At 40.3% G+C, this 15794-nt stretch overlaps 3 protein-coding genes across 8 annotated transcripts in view; 1 reads left to right on the forward strand and 2 right to left on the reverse strand.

The window, feature by feature from the left end:
- Positions 1-327: 327 nt before the first annotated feature.
- Positions 328-6929, reverse strand: TIFA (TRAF interacting protein with forkhead associated domain). 4 transcript variants are annotated; one of them, XR_010909998.1, is made up of 3 exons: positions 6669-6929; positions 2780-3685; positions 328-404 (listed from the first exon to the last, which is right to left on the reverse strand). XR_010909998.1 is itself a non-coding variant. In XM_060779078.2 (2 exons), the coding sequence occupies exon 2, from the start codon at positions 3664-3666 to the stop codon at positions 3133-3135; it is 534 nt and encodes a 177-aa protein (XP_060635061.2). In that variant the 5' UTR covers positions 3667-3685; positions 6669-6929; the 3' UTR covers positions 707-3132. The 4 variants fall into 4 exon arrangements, 1 of the variants encoding a protein (XP_060635061.2); XR_009631642.2 differs by lacking the exon at positions 328-404 and adding an exon at positions 708-1873; XR_009631643.2 differs by lacking the exon at positions 328-404 and adding an exon at positions 709-1161.
- ALPK1 (alpha kinase 1) overlaps positions 6219-15794 on the forward strand; it is an 83073-nt gene continuing 73497 nt past the window's right edge. Inside the window, exon 1 of one of the 3 annotated variants that reach the window (XM_067468645.1) lies at positions 6219-6377. In XM_067468645.1, the coding sequence (XP_067324746.1) occupies positions 6295-6377 (83 nt within the window). In that variant the 5' untranslated portion in view covers positions 6219-6294. The remainder of the gene's footprint in view (positions 6378-15794) is intronic. The other 2 variants (XM_067468646.1, XM_060779077.2) reach the window with 2 other exon arrangements.
- LOC132775488 (TRAF-interacting protein with FHA domain-containing protein A) lies at positions 12136-13054 on the reverse strand. The gene has a single exon (XM_060776211.2). It carries the CDS (start codon positions 13052-13054, stop codon positions 12464-12466), a length of 591 nt encoding a protein of 196 aa, XP_060632194.2. The 3' UTR covers positions 12136-12463.

Consider the following 15794-nt stretch of genomic DNA (forward strand, 5'->3'; position numbering starts at 1 on the left):
GGGTGTGGTAAATATGGTTTGGTGCAAGTGAGTAGATGTGTGCTTTGGCAAAAGCCTTAGTTTTACACACATTGGCTTAAGTTAGCCCTGAGTTGAGAAGAGTCTTTGAATCAATGGCGTTGACCTATGACTATGTGGAAATTCACAATTGCTTTACTAGGTCTACACTAGTTGTAACTGACCAACAGGAAACCAACCATGGATTGGGATCTGTACCCTTGTTGACTGATCAGGAAAGAGATGTAGTGAGTTGTGTTGAGAGTGTACCTAGAACTGTAATAGGTAAATGTTTCCCCTGACATTAAGTCTAGTCATGTCCAACTCTGGGGGGTGGTGCTAATCTCCATTTCTAAGCTGAAGAGCCGGCGTTGTCTGTAGACACCTCCAAGATCATGTGGCCAGCACTGTAATAAGAGATTTCATATTAGGGATTATTGGGAAAGGAACTGTGAGATAAAATAATCAGTATTCTAGTGCTGATTTGGTGCTTGTTCATGACAAATGACTGAAGATCAATAACCTGCTTCACTCTAAAGCATTGTTTTTGTATTATACTTTTTATTAAACAAAGGTGTCACAAGAGTACAAACCATTATAGCCTAAGTACCAAATATTCACAAACAGCAGGGTTTAAAAAAGAAAACTTGAAAAAGTGGGGGAGGGGGAAGGAGATATATATATATATATATATATATATATATATATATATATATAAGACATATATGTAACTGATTACAATTAAACTAATCTAACTCTATACTATGCTATGGAGTAATATGCCATACTAAGAAACTAACCTAAATACTTTATGCAAACACATCAGGATTCTGACCCCAAATTCCACATTGCATTGAATTATGGGGGAAAATTCCAAAAGGGAAAAAATTCTACCATTATAAAACTAATTAAATCCTATAGGATTGTTAATACTGATAACTCAAACACCATTACATCACTATTATTGGTCAAAAAGTCCAGAAAATGTTCTTAGTCTTTAAAATTCACATTATCTTGGCAATTAGGGCTAACTCCGCAACTTCAACAATCCATTCTTCCACCATCGGTGCTCTGGTCCACTTGCAGGTTTGCATAAACAGTATTCTACCAGCTGTTTTCATGTATTGAAAAAGTAGCCCAAAGTTGTTTATCTTGTTCTTGAGCCTTAATACATAACAAAAATATCACTGGAAACATTGCAAACCCCATCTTCAGATTTCTTTAAATCAACATCTATATCCCAGATCAATAACTTTTTCTTGCAAGTCTCTGACATGTGAAAAATCAATTCTCTTACCATCTCCAACCTTAATTCGATACAGCTTGAACATTTTTGACAAGTTATTTGGACTTAAGTATTATTTATTCATCATGTTGTAGTTATGTTTCAGTTACTACTCGAAGTAAATGTTACATTTTTGGTCCACAGTTTTTTTTTCACACATCCATTTGAACATTGAGCCAAAAAAAAAAAAACCCAAAAAAAACCAGAGCCCAACTTTTACTAGTTCATCATCTGTCTGTAATTCCAAAAGATCTTTGTACACTTTTTTTTACTTACATGATCATCATCCTTATACAATTCTCACTGGTATTAATTTTTTCCAGGCTCCTTCGTTTTTTTTTTTCTTGTACTCTTTAAAGTTTTCTTTAAGTTGCAAATAAGAGAACCAGTTAATATCTTTACCTGTCTTTAGGATACATTAAATAGATCTAAGGTGACATTGCCTCCTCGATGGATTGTCGCCTTGTGGTGAGGGGGCTTGTGTGTTCCAATGAACCTGCGGACGTGACCATCAGAGTCATGTACTCCCAGGAGGGGCCACAGGAGAGGTTCCAGATCAAGCACAATCTGAAGACCCGAAGATCTCAATGGCTGATAAGGCAGAAGACAACATAGTACATATTACAACGGCTGTAGAGGTGGAAGAATTAAGAAGCCACCATCGTCATGTTAACCATGCCACTGCTTGCGAGCCTCACTCTGTGAAGACTGTGTGTTGATCAGCTGTGCACCAACCTCCACACATTTAAAAAAAAACACACTCAGGCGTCTTCCAAGAAAAATAAAATCCTTGGAAAGCCATTATACTCAGACATGGAAGGATCACATAAGTAGGGTGACATTGATAGGTCTTCTGAGTAAATAACTGGTGGTTAGTCAGTTTTAGGCAGGACTCCACACATTCTGAAATACACGTTGTGTATCTCTAATCCAAAATGTTTGGGACTAGATATATTTTGGATTCAAAAAAAGATTTTATAATATCTCTGTTTTGGATGTATATGAGATATCTTGGAAATGGGACCCAAATCTAAACATGAGATTCATTTATGTTTCATATGCACCTTATACACCTAATCTTTTATACATGTTTAAAACAATTTTGTGTATGAAAAAAAATGTGTTCATTACACCACTGAAAAACAAAGGTATCACTATCTTAGCCACCCATGTGGATAATTTGGGATTTTGGGATTTTGGATAAAGGATGCTCAACCTGTACTAAGTTTGTATCTTTGAGCTTCTCCTCTTCGTATCCCAGTGGATCTCATCATTTCTGGATGCTCAGGTCCCATTGGTGTAGTAAAATATAAGGCAGCAAAATCAAGGTTTGCTTTTTGGAATTGTTTGGTTTTCATTTTAAAAATATATATTTTAAAGTTCTAGATAGTTTAATACATAGACACAGAATCTGTAGATACAAAGTGCCAACTAATTGGCAGTACAAAGTAACACGCTTTCAATTAGAGCTGTAGAAGCACAAAGGAAAATGCCCACCTGTTATTAGAAGGAGAAAAGGAATCCTTCAAAGAAGTTACTGTCCAGGAGGGCTGGAGACCTTCAAAACTGGAGGATAGGGACACACACAAACTCAAATCAAAACTGATCCATTTTCTTGTTATGGTGTTTCTTCACATTGTTTCCCACTGATGGTGATATTAAAGCAAACACACCATTGGGATTTCTTGGCAATATTTCTTCAGTGAAGGTTTACTTTTGCATTCCTTTGACGTTAAAAAGTTGCAACTTGCCCATAGACACTAGTAGGTCTCTAGGATCTCTAGGATCATCATCCATTGCTCAATCCACTATACCACACTGACCTTTGTTGCTCACTGAATGTTTCTCATTTATTCATCTTCATCCATCTCTTCTGGAGATAGACTACACGTAACACCAGTTTCAGGCACTGACAAAGACACTGCTTCTTGCCACAATGATGTTTTGGACATGTCAAAGGAGATCTCAAAAAAATCCTCCGACTGTCCATCTTGTTTTTGCATTAGCAGCTGATAGTCTCCAAAGCGAACCAAGCATCTCTGTGGAATGATTAACTTGTTCAGGAAGGCCAATTCGACATGGTCAACAATTAACTTCACCCTTTTACTCAAATTCATAATCTCAAAAACAAGCTCAGAGCTGCCAAAGGGTCTAAAAAGCTGAAGGGCAAACTGAATCCGGGAAACATGTGAGTCCATAAAGTAAAAACGGCATATGTCACAGTTTCTTCCAAATTTCACCAATTCATCCACTCTCAGGTGCTCTCGCTGGCAAAACCTTATGGCACGAAATACTTGCTTTTTCTCTTGTTCTGGATGGTAGACGGTGATATTGAGAAAGGTGGTGGTCTCTTCAGTATCGGCAGTCTGAAATGCAGTAGTCATGGCTGTACTGCAGAAAAACCTGAAAGGAAAAAAATAGCTTCAATTTCACTGAAGAAAAGGAAGTATTTGTTGGACGCCACACTGCCCAAGTCTCAAGTCCTCAATGAGGAACAGTTTAGTCAACTTAGTATAGACTAAGGGTTTCCCTTCCCCCATGTCTGCTGAATGACAGCTGGGAATGACTCTATTTCTTCTCTCTGTTTCTGCTCTCATTCTGATTTTTTTTTTTAATGGATACTTTTCTACTGCAAGCTTTTTGAATCTGACTTCTGCCTTTTTTACACTTTTGTTAGGAGAGTGTGTGCTGTGTGCTTTGAGATCTCTCTCTGCTTATGTGTCAGGAGAGATGTAGTGACTGGTGTTTTTCCCTCTCTTTAAACCTTAGAAGCAATGGGTATTAGACCAGCTCAGACCCAGTTCTTTACCTATTAAGAAATGCAGTTATTTCTTATTATTGTAAATAAAGCTTCTGTGGTTTTTAAGACTGGACTCTGCATGTTAGCTCTTAAATTTTTAGAGCCACATCACACGGCATTTCACACTTTGCTAGCTGGGAGCTGAATGCTCAATTTTTGTATCCTGTTTGTTTTTGGATACTCTGCTATATTTTAGGGTCGTTTTCCCTAATAGTATTTACTTTTTCAAAAGTGTGTTATTTCAAACAGAGGTTGGAAACATTCTTTTTTTTGGATTACAGGTCCCATAATTCCTGTGCTTTACTTTCTAGTGCTTGTTATTATTATTATTATTATTAGTAGTAGTAGTAGTAGTAGTAGTAGTATTACCCGCCTCCATCTCCCTGAAGGGACTCAGGGCAGCTTACAAAAGGACATGCCCAATAAAACAGGTTAAAAAAACAAGCAATATCAAGCATCAATAAACATAAAATCAGATAACATTATAAAAACAAAAGCAATAACATGGCTGAGCAAATTAAGTGCTGGGTTCGGCTCATAATTACTAAGTGCAATGAATCCTAAGTAGAGCCAGGGAAAGTGTGACAATCGGGGGGCTGGGCTATGACGCAAAAGTCCTTAGGCTATTAAAGTGTTAGAGGTGCCAGAAAGGGACCATGTTAAAGTGCAGGAGCTGGATAGGCTGGGAAAATCTGTGCTGAACTACCTAATTAAAGGCACAACAGAATAGCCAAGTTTTTAATTCCTTGCAGAAAATGGAGAGAGTGGGACCCTTTCTGATCTCCCTGGGAAATTCCAGAGCCAAGGGGCTACCACAGAGAAGGCCCTTTCCCTTGTCCCCACCAACCAAGCTTGTGAGGGCGGTGGAAGTGAGAGAAGAGCCTCCCCGGATGATCTTAAAGTATGTGCTGGCTCATAAGGGAAGATGCAATCACGAAGATAGGCAGGTCCCGAACCATTTAGGTTTAATTTTTACCCATGTGAACAGGGGAAGTATGCTGAAAGGGGCAATGGTGGCACCATCTTTAGTCCTCTCTCCAGAGTCACGTTATTCATTCAGTCACATTGTTGCTAATTTGGCACAATATCTGAAGCAGGCAGATCATGGAGGCTCTTCAATCAGGGAGGAAGCGCAGCAAGGGATTTTAAATGCTGTTGTTTTGCTCCTTCAAGATGTCTCTTGAAGCCTATCAGCAGCCCAGAACTACTTCAGAAGAAAGCCCTAAGAAGAATCGGGAGGGAGAGCGTTGGATAGTGGGGTGATAGTATGATAGCTGGGCCCAGAAGCTCGGAGCGTTACAGAGATACCGAAAAGGCGGCTGTGAATAAGGGAAGAGAGGGGGCAGAGTGAAAGCGGGGAGAGCAAAGGAAGAATAGAAAGGAGGGGACACAGGGTAAGGATTAGGGCAAGGTTTAGAATTTGGGTCAGGGTTACAGTTAGGGTATGATTTAGGGTTTGGGTTAGTGTCAGGGTTAGGGTAAGGTTTAGGGTTTGGGTTAGTGTTAGCGTTAAGGTAGGGGAAGGTTTAGGATTTTGGTTTGGGTTAGGGTAAGGGTTAGGATAAGGGTTAGGCTTACAGTACGGTTCAGGGTTAGGGTTAGGGCTTCACTATGAAAGAACTCTTACATTTCTTCTATATTATCTATCTCCGGCCTGGCTTACATTAGCTAAGTCTCTCTTGCGCAAACAGCGCTCCCAAAGGAGCGATGTGGCATCTCCTTAACGCTCGGAGCTTCCAGACCCAGCTATCATACTATTACCGATAGTGGCATGCAGGATGAGCAAAACAAATCCCTCTTCTAAGCCCCTTCTTGAGATAAGGCATGCAAAAGGAATTTGGGGAAGGAATCCTTCATTCTAATCTATCTAGGCTAACTACTCATTGCGGGCTAGAAACTTGTGCAGTCAGGGATGAAACTCAACAATTCCTAACAGCAGGCTGTGGAGGTTGAAGTCCAAAACCCCTGGAGGACCGAAGTTTGCCCATGCCTGGTGTAGATAGACTCGAAGAGGGCAGGAGCAGCAGCTTTGCAGGGAGCTTGTGGCCACCCCCGGTGCCATTCTTTGCACAATCGCCGACGTGTCACAACCGGGAGGCCAACCCATGTATCCTTCCCTTTTGCAGCCAGGAAACAGGAGCGCGACTTTCACTTTCGCTTTGGTTTCCGGCTGGGCGCAGGAGCTTGCAAAGGATACATTGGAAAGCCCCCCATGCCAGGGTCCACACTCGGCTCTGCCCCACGCCCTGTCCCCACAATCGCCTGGTCAAGAGGAGCAGAGGCCCCGGATCCAAGGTGAGCCGGCACCTTTCAATACACGCTTGCAATCTGCTGCAGCGAGATCGATGAAATACCTTTTAAGGGCTTTTGGTTCTTGAATCAAAAAGGGAGGCGCCCAGGAGGGAAGCAATACACCTGTCTGAGATTGAGAGACAGGTCAGAACTTGGAAAGGGACTTTTTTTTTTCTTATCGCAAGTCCCAGGATCACTTTCCAAATAACGACACTCCCCTCCCCCCAAAAGGGAGTTTCCCAAACTCTGAGATAATCGATTAGGCAAGGATCAAATGTCACCTCGCTCACTCACCTTTATAGAAGCAATGCCCTAAAAAGCAGGCGGGAAAACCGGGCGGAGGAGAAGGTTAAAACTTCAGAGCCGGATTTCGGGGCTGTTTCTTTCATCTGCTCTCGCTTGGAAGGAGGGTCTTTGGCAGCATCGGGAGCTCTTGGGACTTCCCTTTCTCTCTTCCCGCCCCTCAAAGAGAGGAGGGGGGATGGAGGTTATTTGCTGGGGAATTTCCCTCTGCTTTCTCTTGATCGAGGCACACACAGAGAGAGAGAGAGATCACAAGGTTCAGTGGCTAAAGAGACAAGCAGCAAAGAATGAAATCAAATGGTTGAATTATTTAAATATACACACACTTGTTGTTACATTCCATCAAGTCAGCTTTGATTTACAGCAGACATGGGAAAACCCAGGCTTTCCTCAGGCCCTCCTCTCTCACACCATCCTATCCTTTTAACTTTCAAACTTTCCCTCCTTTCTCCCTCTTTCCACCCTTCCCTTCCTTCCTTAGCTCCTTCTTTCCTTCCCTTCCTTCCCTTCTCTTCCTCCTTCCTTCCTTTCCTTTTGTCTTTCCTTCCTTCTCCCTTCCCATTCTCCCTCCATTCTCTTTCCTCCTTCTTTCCTCCTTCTGCTCTTCCTCCCTCCTCCCCTCTCTTCCACTCTACCGTCCTTCCATCTTTCCTTTCCTCCCTCTTTCGTCTTCCCTCTTCCCTTCCCTTCCACCCTTTCATCCTTCCTTCCCTCTTTCCTCCCTCCTTCCCCCTCTCCCTTCTTCCTTCTTTTCCTTTTGTTTTTTCTTCCTTCTCCCTTCCCTCCCTCCCTCCATTCTCTTTCATCCTTCTCCCATTCTTCTCTTCCTCCCTCCTCCCTTCTCTTCCACCCTACCATCCTTTCATCTTTCCTTTTCCCCTTCTTTCGTCTTCCCTCCTTCCTTCCCTTCCACCCTTTCATCCTTCCTTCCCTCTTTCCTCCCTCCTTCCCTCTCTCCCTCCTTCCTTTCCTTTTGTCTTTACTTCCTTCTCCCTTCCCTCCATTCTCTTTCATCCTTCTCTCTTCCAATTCTTCTCTTCTTCCCTCCTCCCTCCTCTTCCACCCTACCTTCCTTCCGTCTTTCCTTTCCTCCCTCTTTCATCTTCCCTCCTTCCTTCTCTTCCATCCTTCCTTCCATTCTTCTCTTCCTCCCTCCCTTCTCTTCCACCCTTCCTTCAATTTTCGGCATTGAATGTTTGCCTTTTTGTTATTTTTGTTGGAAACTGCTCTGAGTTCCCTTGGGGAGATAGGTAGGTTATAAATAAAGTATTATTATTATTATGTACAGCTCCAACTCATTACTCTGGAGTAACCAACTACAGTTGGCTCTCCAGATCCATGGATCCCACCATCCATGGTTTGGAAATATTTTTTAAAAATCTAAGAAGCAAACCATAATTTGGCCATTTTATATAAGGGACACAATATATAAACAGCCTTTCACATTTGTGGATTTGACTTTAGCGAATTTGATTGTTCACAAATTTGATTAAAATATTTCCTCTAGGAACCTCTAGGTCCTCCAATGCACTTCTATTATCAACCTCTGCCAGATATTGACCATAGAGTCAACTTCCACTAGAAGCTGATCATAGAGTTGTGTTAGAAAGCATAGATACTCTCAGAAAGGGTTTCTTCCAGTTAAAAATAGTAATTTTATTATTGGAGGTTTTTCAATTTTGCCATGGTCTTGTACCCCACATAAAGTGAATGTGAAGGGCTAACTATAATGGGACGAGAACTCATATATTTTGAGATCCAGTGGGGATGTGGATTGGGCTGGAAGTAAGCCCAGTGGATCCCAAGGGCCTACTGTTGCGGCCACCAGTGGAAGAGCTCTAGGTTCATGGGATACACACCACCCGCCGCCTCCCTACTAGACCCTTCATTGCAGGGCTTCAGACAGGAGGGCATGACTTCCTTTGATCCAAGCCTTGTGTAGCATGTTCTTTACCTACTGCCTTTTCCCATATTTATCCACTGTCAGCCTTTGTGGTGACCCATGTCCATAGTTTGCCCCATCTTCATGTTACATCAACGAGCTTCTGAGGCAATCAAAACCCAAGAGGTACATTTGTAAAGACAGGATGACTAAAATATAATGACAGCTACCCATAGCATGTTCCTGTGTAGAAGAATTTATGCATTTCACAGTTATATTGCACTGTTGTATTTTCTTATCTGAAATGGAAATTGATTTTACACAGCCACCCAGGAGGAAACATAGATTTTCTTTTATTGTATTGATTTTGTGAATGTGGCATACTTTAAACACCCTTTCAGTTAAGAAACTCCCAAAGCCGTATACAAAATACAAAACCAGAAAAAATGTAAATATTGAAACAGCAATTCAGTTTTTAAGAACAAATGTAGTAACAGTCTTGGGCAGCTAAGTAAGACAAGCAATGGGGAATCCATCAAATCCCATTATTACATTATTACATAGATGATGCCACCACAGAAACGACCATGTTCCAACTTTCCATTAACCTAATATCATTGTTGTAGGATACAGAGCAGAGATTCAGGTAAAGGTGTAAAAGATGGGCAGATCCATATGAATCAAACTCCTAGCTTATATACATATAATGACAACCCAGATATCAGACGTATTTACTTCTCATTTGTTGTTCCTCTGCACCATGCTTTTGCATTTATGCAAAACTTTCAGCGGGCAGTAGACTACCTAATATGACCAGAATGTTAGACTAGATCAGGCATGGGCAAACTTCGGCCCTCCAGCTGTTTTGGACTTCAACTCCCACAGTTCCTTACAGCCTCAGTCCCCTTTCCTTTTCCCCCTCAACGGCTTAAGCTGAAACTGTTTATTACTCAGGCCATTGGTTGTTTGCTCAGTGGATGTTTTTATACTGTGTTATGATGTTGTTTGATTTATGATGATGTTTTATGTACTTTTAGTGTGTTATATTTTAACTTTGTTGATCAGACCCCATGTAAGCTGCCCCGAGTCCCTTCGGGGAGATGGAGGTGGTATACAAAAATAAAGTTGTTGTTGTTGTTGTTGTTGTTGTTGTTGCTAGCATGTTGATGCATGCTGTTTCAGATCCCTTTTGTCTGAGCTTATTTACATCATTTCTTTTAAAAAGAAATTTAGTAGGTTTGCAATGCATGGTATTTGATTGTACTGAATGTGTTGTTGCAATTGGCACAGTTCCTGCAGGAAGTTTCTCTCTTGAGCAATATTTGAAACCCATCCTGTGGTCTTGCAGTTTATCACGCAGTCCTTCCGCATAAACCTTCTCTCACTTTCTGTACCTTTCTTACTTAGTAATTTACAAGAAATACATGTTTTCAAATAAGAAGGAACCACCTCTTTCTGGATGCGGTTGCTTTTATTGTTTTATTGTCGGTATCGATTCTGCCAGGAAGAGTTAGATCATATTGTATCTTTTTGAGGATTAGTTTATTGCTGAAAGAGTGTTGATTTATTACTCCTTCCCATGCAAAAGATTACAAGTTTAACTCTTTCCATTGTCATGCATGCTACCTCACACAGTATAGAGTTTGGAAAAGTTATTAAAGGGAGATTAGAAGGTTCAGAAGACAGTATGAACTACCCAGAAAATGAACTTTTCCCAAACTCTGCAGAAGACAGTCTTCTAATAGGGAAGTTGGAATATAAAGGGTTTGATTTAGGATCAGAATTATGACCTGTCAATGTGGCACACTCCAGAATCAACATTCTCCTTGAATGTTACGAGATTACCTGAAGGCCATATTGAATATACTGTGATACACATATAAGGTAAAGTAAAGGTTTCCCCTTGACATTAAGTCTAGTCGTGTCTGACTCTGGGGGGATGGTGCTCATCTGCATTTCTAAGCCAAAGAGCCAGCATTGTCCATAGATAGCTCCAAGGTCATGTGGCCGGCATGACTGCATGGAGCACCGTTACCTTCCTACTGGAGTGGTACCTATTGATCCACTCACATTTGCATGTTTTCAAACTACTAGGTTGACAGAAGCTGGGGCCCCATGAGGCCTCTTCTGCAGGCTTCCTGGAACATACATTTAGTACAGTCAAATACCATGCATTTCATATAGAGAATCAGGCATTGAACACTAAACAGTGATAGCCTTGGGAGTATTAGCTGGTATCCGCAGAGCTTTGAGCTTTCATCTGGTGCTGTGCAGAAGCTCCATAGAAAATGCTCACCTGTTTCTATTAGTTCTAGCTAAGATGGTCCAATAATAGCAATTATTATCATGAAGGAGGGGATCCTTCAATGAATAATGGCAAAATGTCCATAACATGGAAATAATGGAAAATATTAAACTAACCTCTTCATAGTGCAATTTAATGTGTGGTTGTACAAAGCTGGTTGCTATGGAACATGGGCCAGAAAACTTGCACTGAATATGAAACATCAAAAGTACTTCATTTCTTTTTTAAAAAATAATAATAATTTCCTTATTGATCTTAGAAGACACTCTTAATTCACAACCTATGCAATCCACGTTTTAAGTGGGGAAAGAGTCATGTGTATGTATATATATGCACAGACAAAGTTAAATTAGACAAAGACTATAAACACAATAATAAAAAACTAAACTATTGTAATAAACACAAACTGAGTACACACCAACACAAAGACCCCACTGTAAAGAACCTCCGCCAATGGTAATGAAGCTGCCACCCAATTGTAGAGAGACGCTACCAACTAGTGAGGAAGCGCCTAGGTTTAGGAGAGAGGAGCCACTGATTTGTAAAAGGCTCTGGTATTAAAGGCTCTGTTTGTGTTGTGAGGTAATTTTGGTAGAGTGGGTGCACAGAACGTAAAATTAATGGAGATGAGGCAGTTTTAAAAACCAAAGAGAACAAGTTTATTTTTAAACAAAGCGTATGGTTGCAGTATGAAGATGTTAAGCTTGGCAAATACTTGATGGTTACATGTAACTTGGTTGCGATACAATTCAGACTTTCGATGTTACAACTTATGAACTCTTGCTGTGGTGAAGCGCTTTATTAACCAGTGTTCCCTGCAGTGAATAGTCTCTCTGTTTGATCTATACTTGATCAAATCACAGAACTCCAGTCTTCCCCCGACTAGCGATCCTAACAAGCCTCTGTTAGTTCTTTCTAACTAAAGCAACTAACAAGGTTTTCCCCTTCAGCTTCCTAGCTGAAGAAATCTCTACTATTCACGAACACTAAAACCTGACTCTTCACTTCTTCACTCCTCAGAGTCTAAAAACTGACTCTGCTGCTCTCTCAGAGTCTCCCCTCGGACTCTGCTGCTCTCTCAGAGTCTCCCCCCTGACTGACTGTCACTTTTTTAAAAAACCTTTTCTCTCTAAGCTCCTCCCACCTCCTCTTCTGCCTCGTTTCCATGGTAACACATTTCTCACAGCTAGGCCGCTCCAGCCTTAGGGCAACCAATGCAAACATAAATACAGTTATAAGCATATTATTATAAACACTTCTGTACACCCACCCACTTCAATGAAAAAGAAAAACAAAGGAAAGCAATTACAGATCTCATAGTTAAACAATTTCAAGTAACCATAACCACATATTGTGCATCATTACATTTGTTATTACTCAAAACAGTCAATTTTTCATTGTTGCTGTGTATCTTTAAATTGTTTCCTAGTTATGGTATCAGTAAGTTGTTAGGTTTTCCTTCACCTTCCTCTGCGAGTGAGGGAGTGCGACTTTTTCACAGCAGGGTTTTTTTAATGTCTAAGAAGAGATTCAAGCTTTGATCTCCAGAGTCATAGTCCATTCCAATGTTCTGGCTCTCTGTTTCACATCATTTCCCATTTATTCATCTTCTTCTGCCTCCACTGGAAATTTAAGTTTTACAGCACCACTTTCAGGTATAGGCAAGGTCACTGCTTCTTGCCACAGTGGTGTTTTGGACATGTCAAAGCTGATCTCAAAAAAATTCTCAGATAGTCCATCTTGTTTATGCATTGACAGCTTGTAGTTTCCAAAGCAAACCAAGCATCTCCGTGGAAGGATAATCTTGTTCAGGTAGGCCAATTCAACATTGTTAACAGTTAGCTTGACTCTCTTACTCAAATTCTTAATCTCAAAAACAAACTCAGAGCTGCCAAAGGGTCTAAAAAGCTGGAGGGCAAATTGAATACGTGAAACTTGTGTGTCTACAAATTGAAAATGGCAAATGTCACAGTTTCTTCCAAACTTAACAAACTCATCTACTGTCAACTGCTGTCGCTGGCAGAACTTTATGGCACGGAATACTTGCTTTTTTTCTTGTTCTGGATGGTAGACTGTGATATTGAGAGAGGTTATGGTCTCTTCAGTATCAGCAGTCTCAAATGCAGTCTCCATTGGCCGTACCTCAGAAAATCCTAGAAGGAAAAAAAAATAAGTTTGTAATTGAAGCATTGACCTGCAGCTTCTCTACAACGTGTTATTTCAAGCACAAACTGAAAACATTATTTTTTGGTTCCTGAGCTAATAGGAACCAAATTTCCGGTACTAATTTTAGTCCCTTATATTCCTCATGAAAACAAGGTAAATTTATTTATGTATTTATTTACGGTACTAATTTTATTTCCGGTACTAATTTTAGTCCCGTATATTCCTCATGAAAACAAGGTAAATTTATTTATTTATTTATTTATTTGCCCACCCAATTTAAACCTTGCCTTTCTCTACCCCGAAGGGTACTGAAGGTGGCTTACAACGGAGTGTAAGTCAAGTCAATATTTTATTATGGTCCAAAGACCCTTAGTGCACTGTAGGCATGCAAAGCATGCAGATAATGGGATTAACTTAATTTTTAATTTTAATATTTTGGAATTTTGTGTGTTTTAAGGCACTGAATAATTACCTCTGTTGTTGTTATTATTATTACAACAGAGGCAATTATTCAGTGCCTTAAAACACAATTCCAAATTATAAAAATTAAAAATAAGTTAAAATTAATACACATTAGATATTTAAAAACATTACATTCCATATTAAATCAATTGAAAGTTACAATGAGGGGCCTGATGTTTAGTCCTGTCTCCAAAGCCACATCATTATTTTAGGCCCTACCACTAATAAGCTTGGTATAACATCTGAAGCATGGATGTCATATTGAATTTGACTGTTGTTTGTGCTGCCAAGTTGACTCTGACCTATAGCTATCCTCTGCTAGGGATTTCTTGCCAAGCTTTATTTAGAGGAGAGATACTACTAATGTTTCTTGGTTGGACCCCATATGGATAATTAAGGCCTCCCCAAAACTAGGCTGGAGGAGCTGAGTATCACCTTGCAAAAATTATCAACCAAAATTTGACTGCCATGTGGTTTAACTTTCTCAAGAATTATTGATCTAAAATGTACTAAATGGTCATTAATTTACTAATGCTTTTCAGGCTACTCACATTGTAAAGTACTTCACTTAGAAGAAGGTTTCTAATGTAACAAATTATATTGTTGTTGTTTTGTAAAAACATATTTTCGAGTAGTTAGAACGAATAACCATTTGCCTGTCAGTGTTAAGCTCACCCGCCCCACGTATCTTAAAGTACAACAATTGCTCCAGACCAAGGTGAGCAGGCAGGACTTTTTGGATCACTTTATTTCCCCCTTTCTTTCATACCATTGCAAAATAGATACATGAATCTTTGATTGCCTTTAATGGTTTTTGGACCTTGTAACATCCCCTTTGAGGAGAGAAACCTACAAGTAAAGCATTAAATCTAGATTGGAAAAATAACTTTTTTGGGCTACAGTTCCCAAAATTCCTTTCCAAAAATTGCCCTCCCTCAAGATCTGAGATAAACAATAAGCAAGGAAGTGGTGGATAGGATGGATCTTGTTTGCTCTTCTCACTCACTTACCTTTGCAAAATCAGCCAGAAAAATCCAGTGAATGAAAAATCCTGTTAAAACTTAGTGTTGATTTCTGGGCTGTTGCTTTCAGGTCCTGCTTAGGAAATCAGCAATGTTGCACATGAACCTCCCTTATATTTTCCCACTTCTGAAAGAGAGGAGGGGAGATGAACATTATCAGTTCTTATCACACATTCATCACTTATGTTTGCTGAGGAATTTCCTTCTTTTTTATTGAGTAAGGCACGTAGGACAAATAAGGACAGAGCAAAGTCCAAGAGATAAGGAGACAAATTAACAGTAAAGGATGAGAGCATACTATAGACTGAATTTTTAAATACATGTTTTTGTTGTTATCGAGTGCCATCAACTCAGCTTTGGTTTGTACTGTACATAAGAGACCTTCCAGAAAACCTCTTATTACCAACTCCTGCACACTAAAGACCATTGTTTCCTTTAAGGGCGCTTCCAGACAGTACTGAATTATGGGTTTTAAACAGGGGCAAAAAATCCCGGGACTTCAGAAGAGGTCCACATACAGACCTGTTGGTCCTGGGATTTCTACCTCCATTGTTCAGACTTGATACTTTGTTGCGAGATTTAGAGGCTCCCAAGATGACTGCTGTGGAAGGTCCTCCAGAAACTTTGGCAGTTAAAAAAACAAACAAACTCAAGATATGGATATGTGGAGCCAGCACTGCACAATCAAACAGGAACACACATTTTCAAGCCAGGAACAGAACTTTGTCATTATTGATACTTTTTAGAGCCTGGCTGCCTGGCCATCTATCCAGACAGATTCAGTTGTGGACTTGTGGCATCAAACAACAGGGTGCTGTTCCTGGGTTATACATGGCTGTTCCTGATTGCTCTACTTGTGAAACAATGTACAACATTGACTAGGGGGGCACAACTTTGTCCAGGCTAGATAAAATGTGCCCTCCACATGTTTCATGAAGTTTCTGGCACTCAAACAAAGTTTTTGCTTTCTACTCAAGTTCCACCTTCTTTTTAGGAACTGACCTATCAGGAACACACATCTAAAAGCTGGGAACAAACCCAGATAAAACATCCCATGATATCCTATTGCAGGGACATACAGACATGCGAAGATCTGCATATTCGGCTTAAAACCAGGATAGTCTCGCACTTGGAAATCACACGGTTTTTGCTGTTTGTAGTGATTGCTTCAATGTTTACAGGGAATGGTGTCTGTCCACCCTCCTGTTTGCTGGGGAAGCTTTTGAGATGAAGGTATTGTCTGGACAGGCCCTAAGTCACTTTCTTTGTAATGTGGTCTC

This window comes from Anolis sagrei, chromosome 5, assembly GCF_037176765.1.
Source record: "Anolis sagrei isolate rAnoSag1 chromosome 5, rAnoSag1.mat, whole genome shotgun sequence".
NCBI classification, from domain to species: Eukaryota; Metazoa; Chordata; class Lepidosauria; order Squamata; family Dactyloidae; genus Anolis; species Anolis sagrei.

Bases quoted from the DNA above. Each gene is read 5' to 3' on its own strand.
- TIFA (XM_060779078.2), bottom strand. From the start codon at position 3,666: ATGACTACTGCATTTCAGACTGCCGATACTGAAGAGACCACCACCTTT.
- LOC132775488 (XM_060776211.2), bottom strand. From the start codon at position 13,054: ATGCTTCAATTACAAACTTATTTTTTTTTCCTTCTAGGATTTTCTGAG.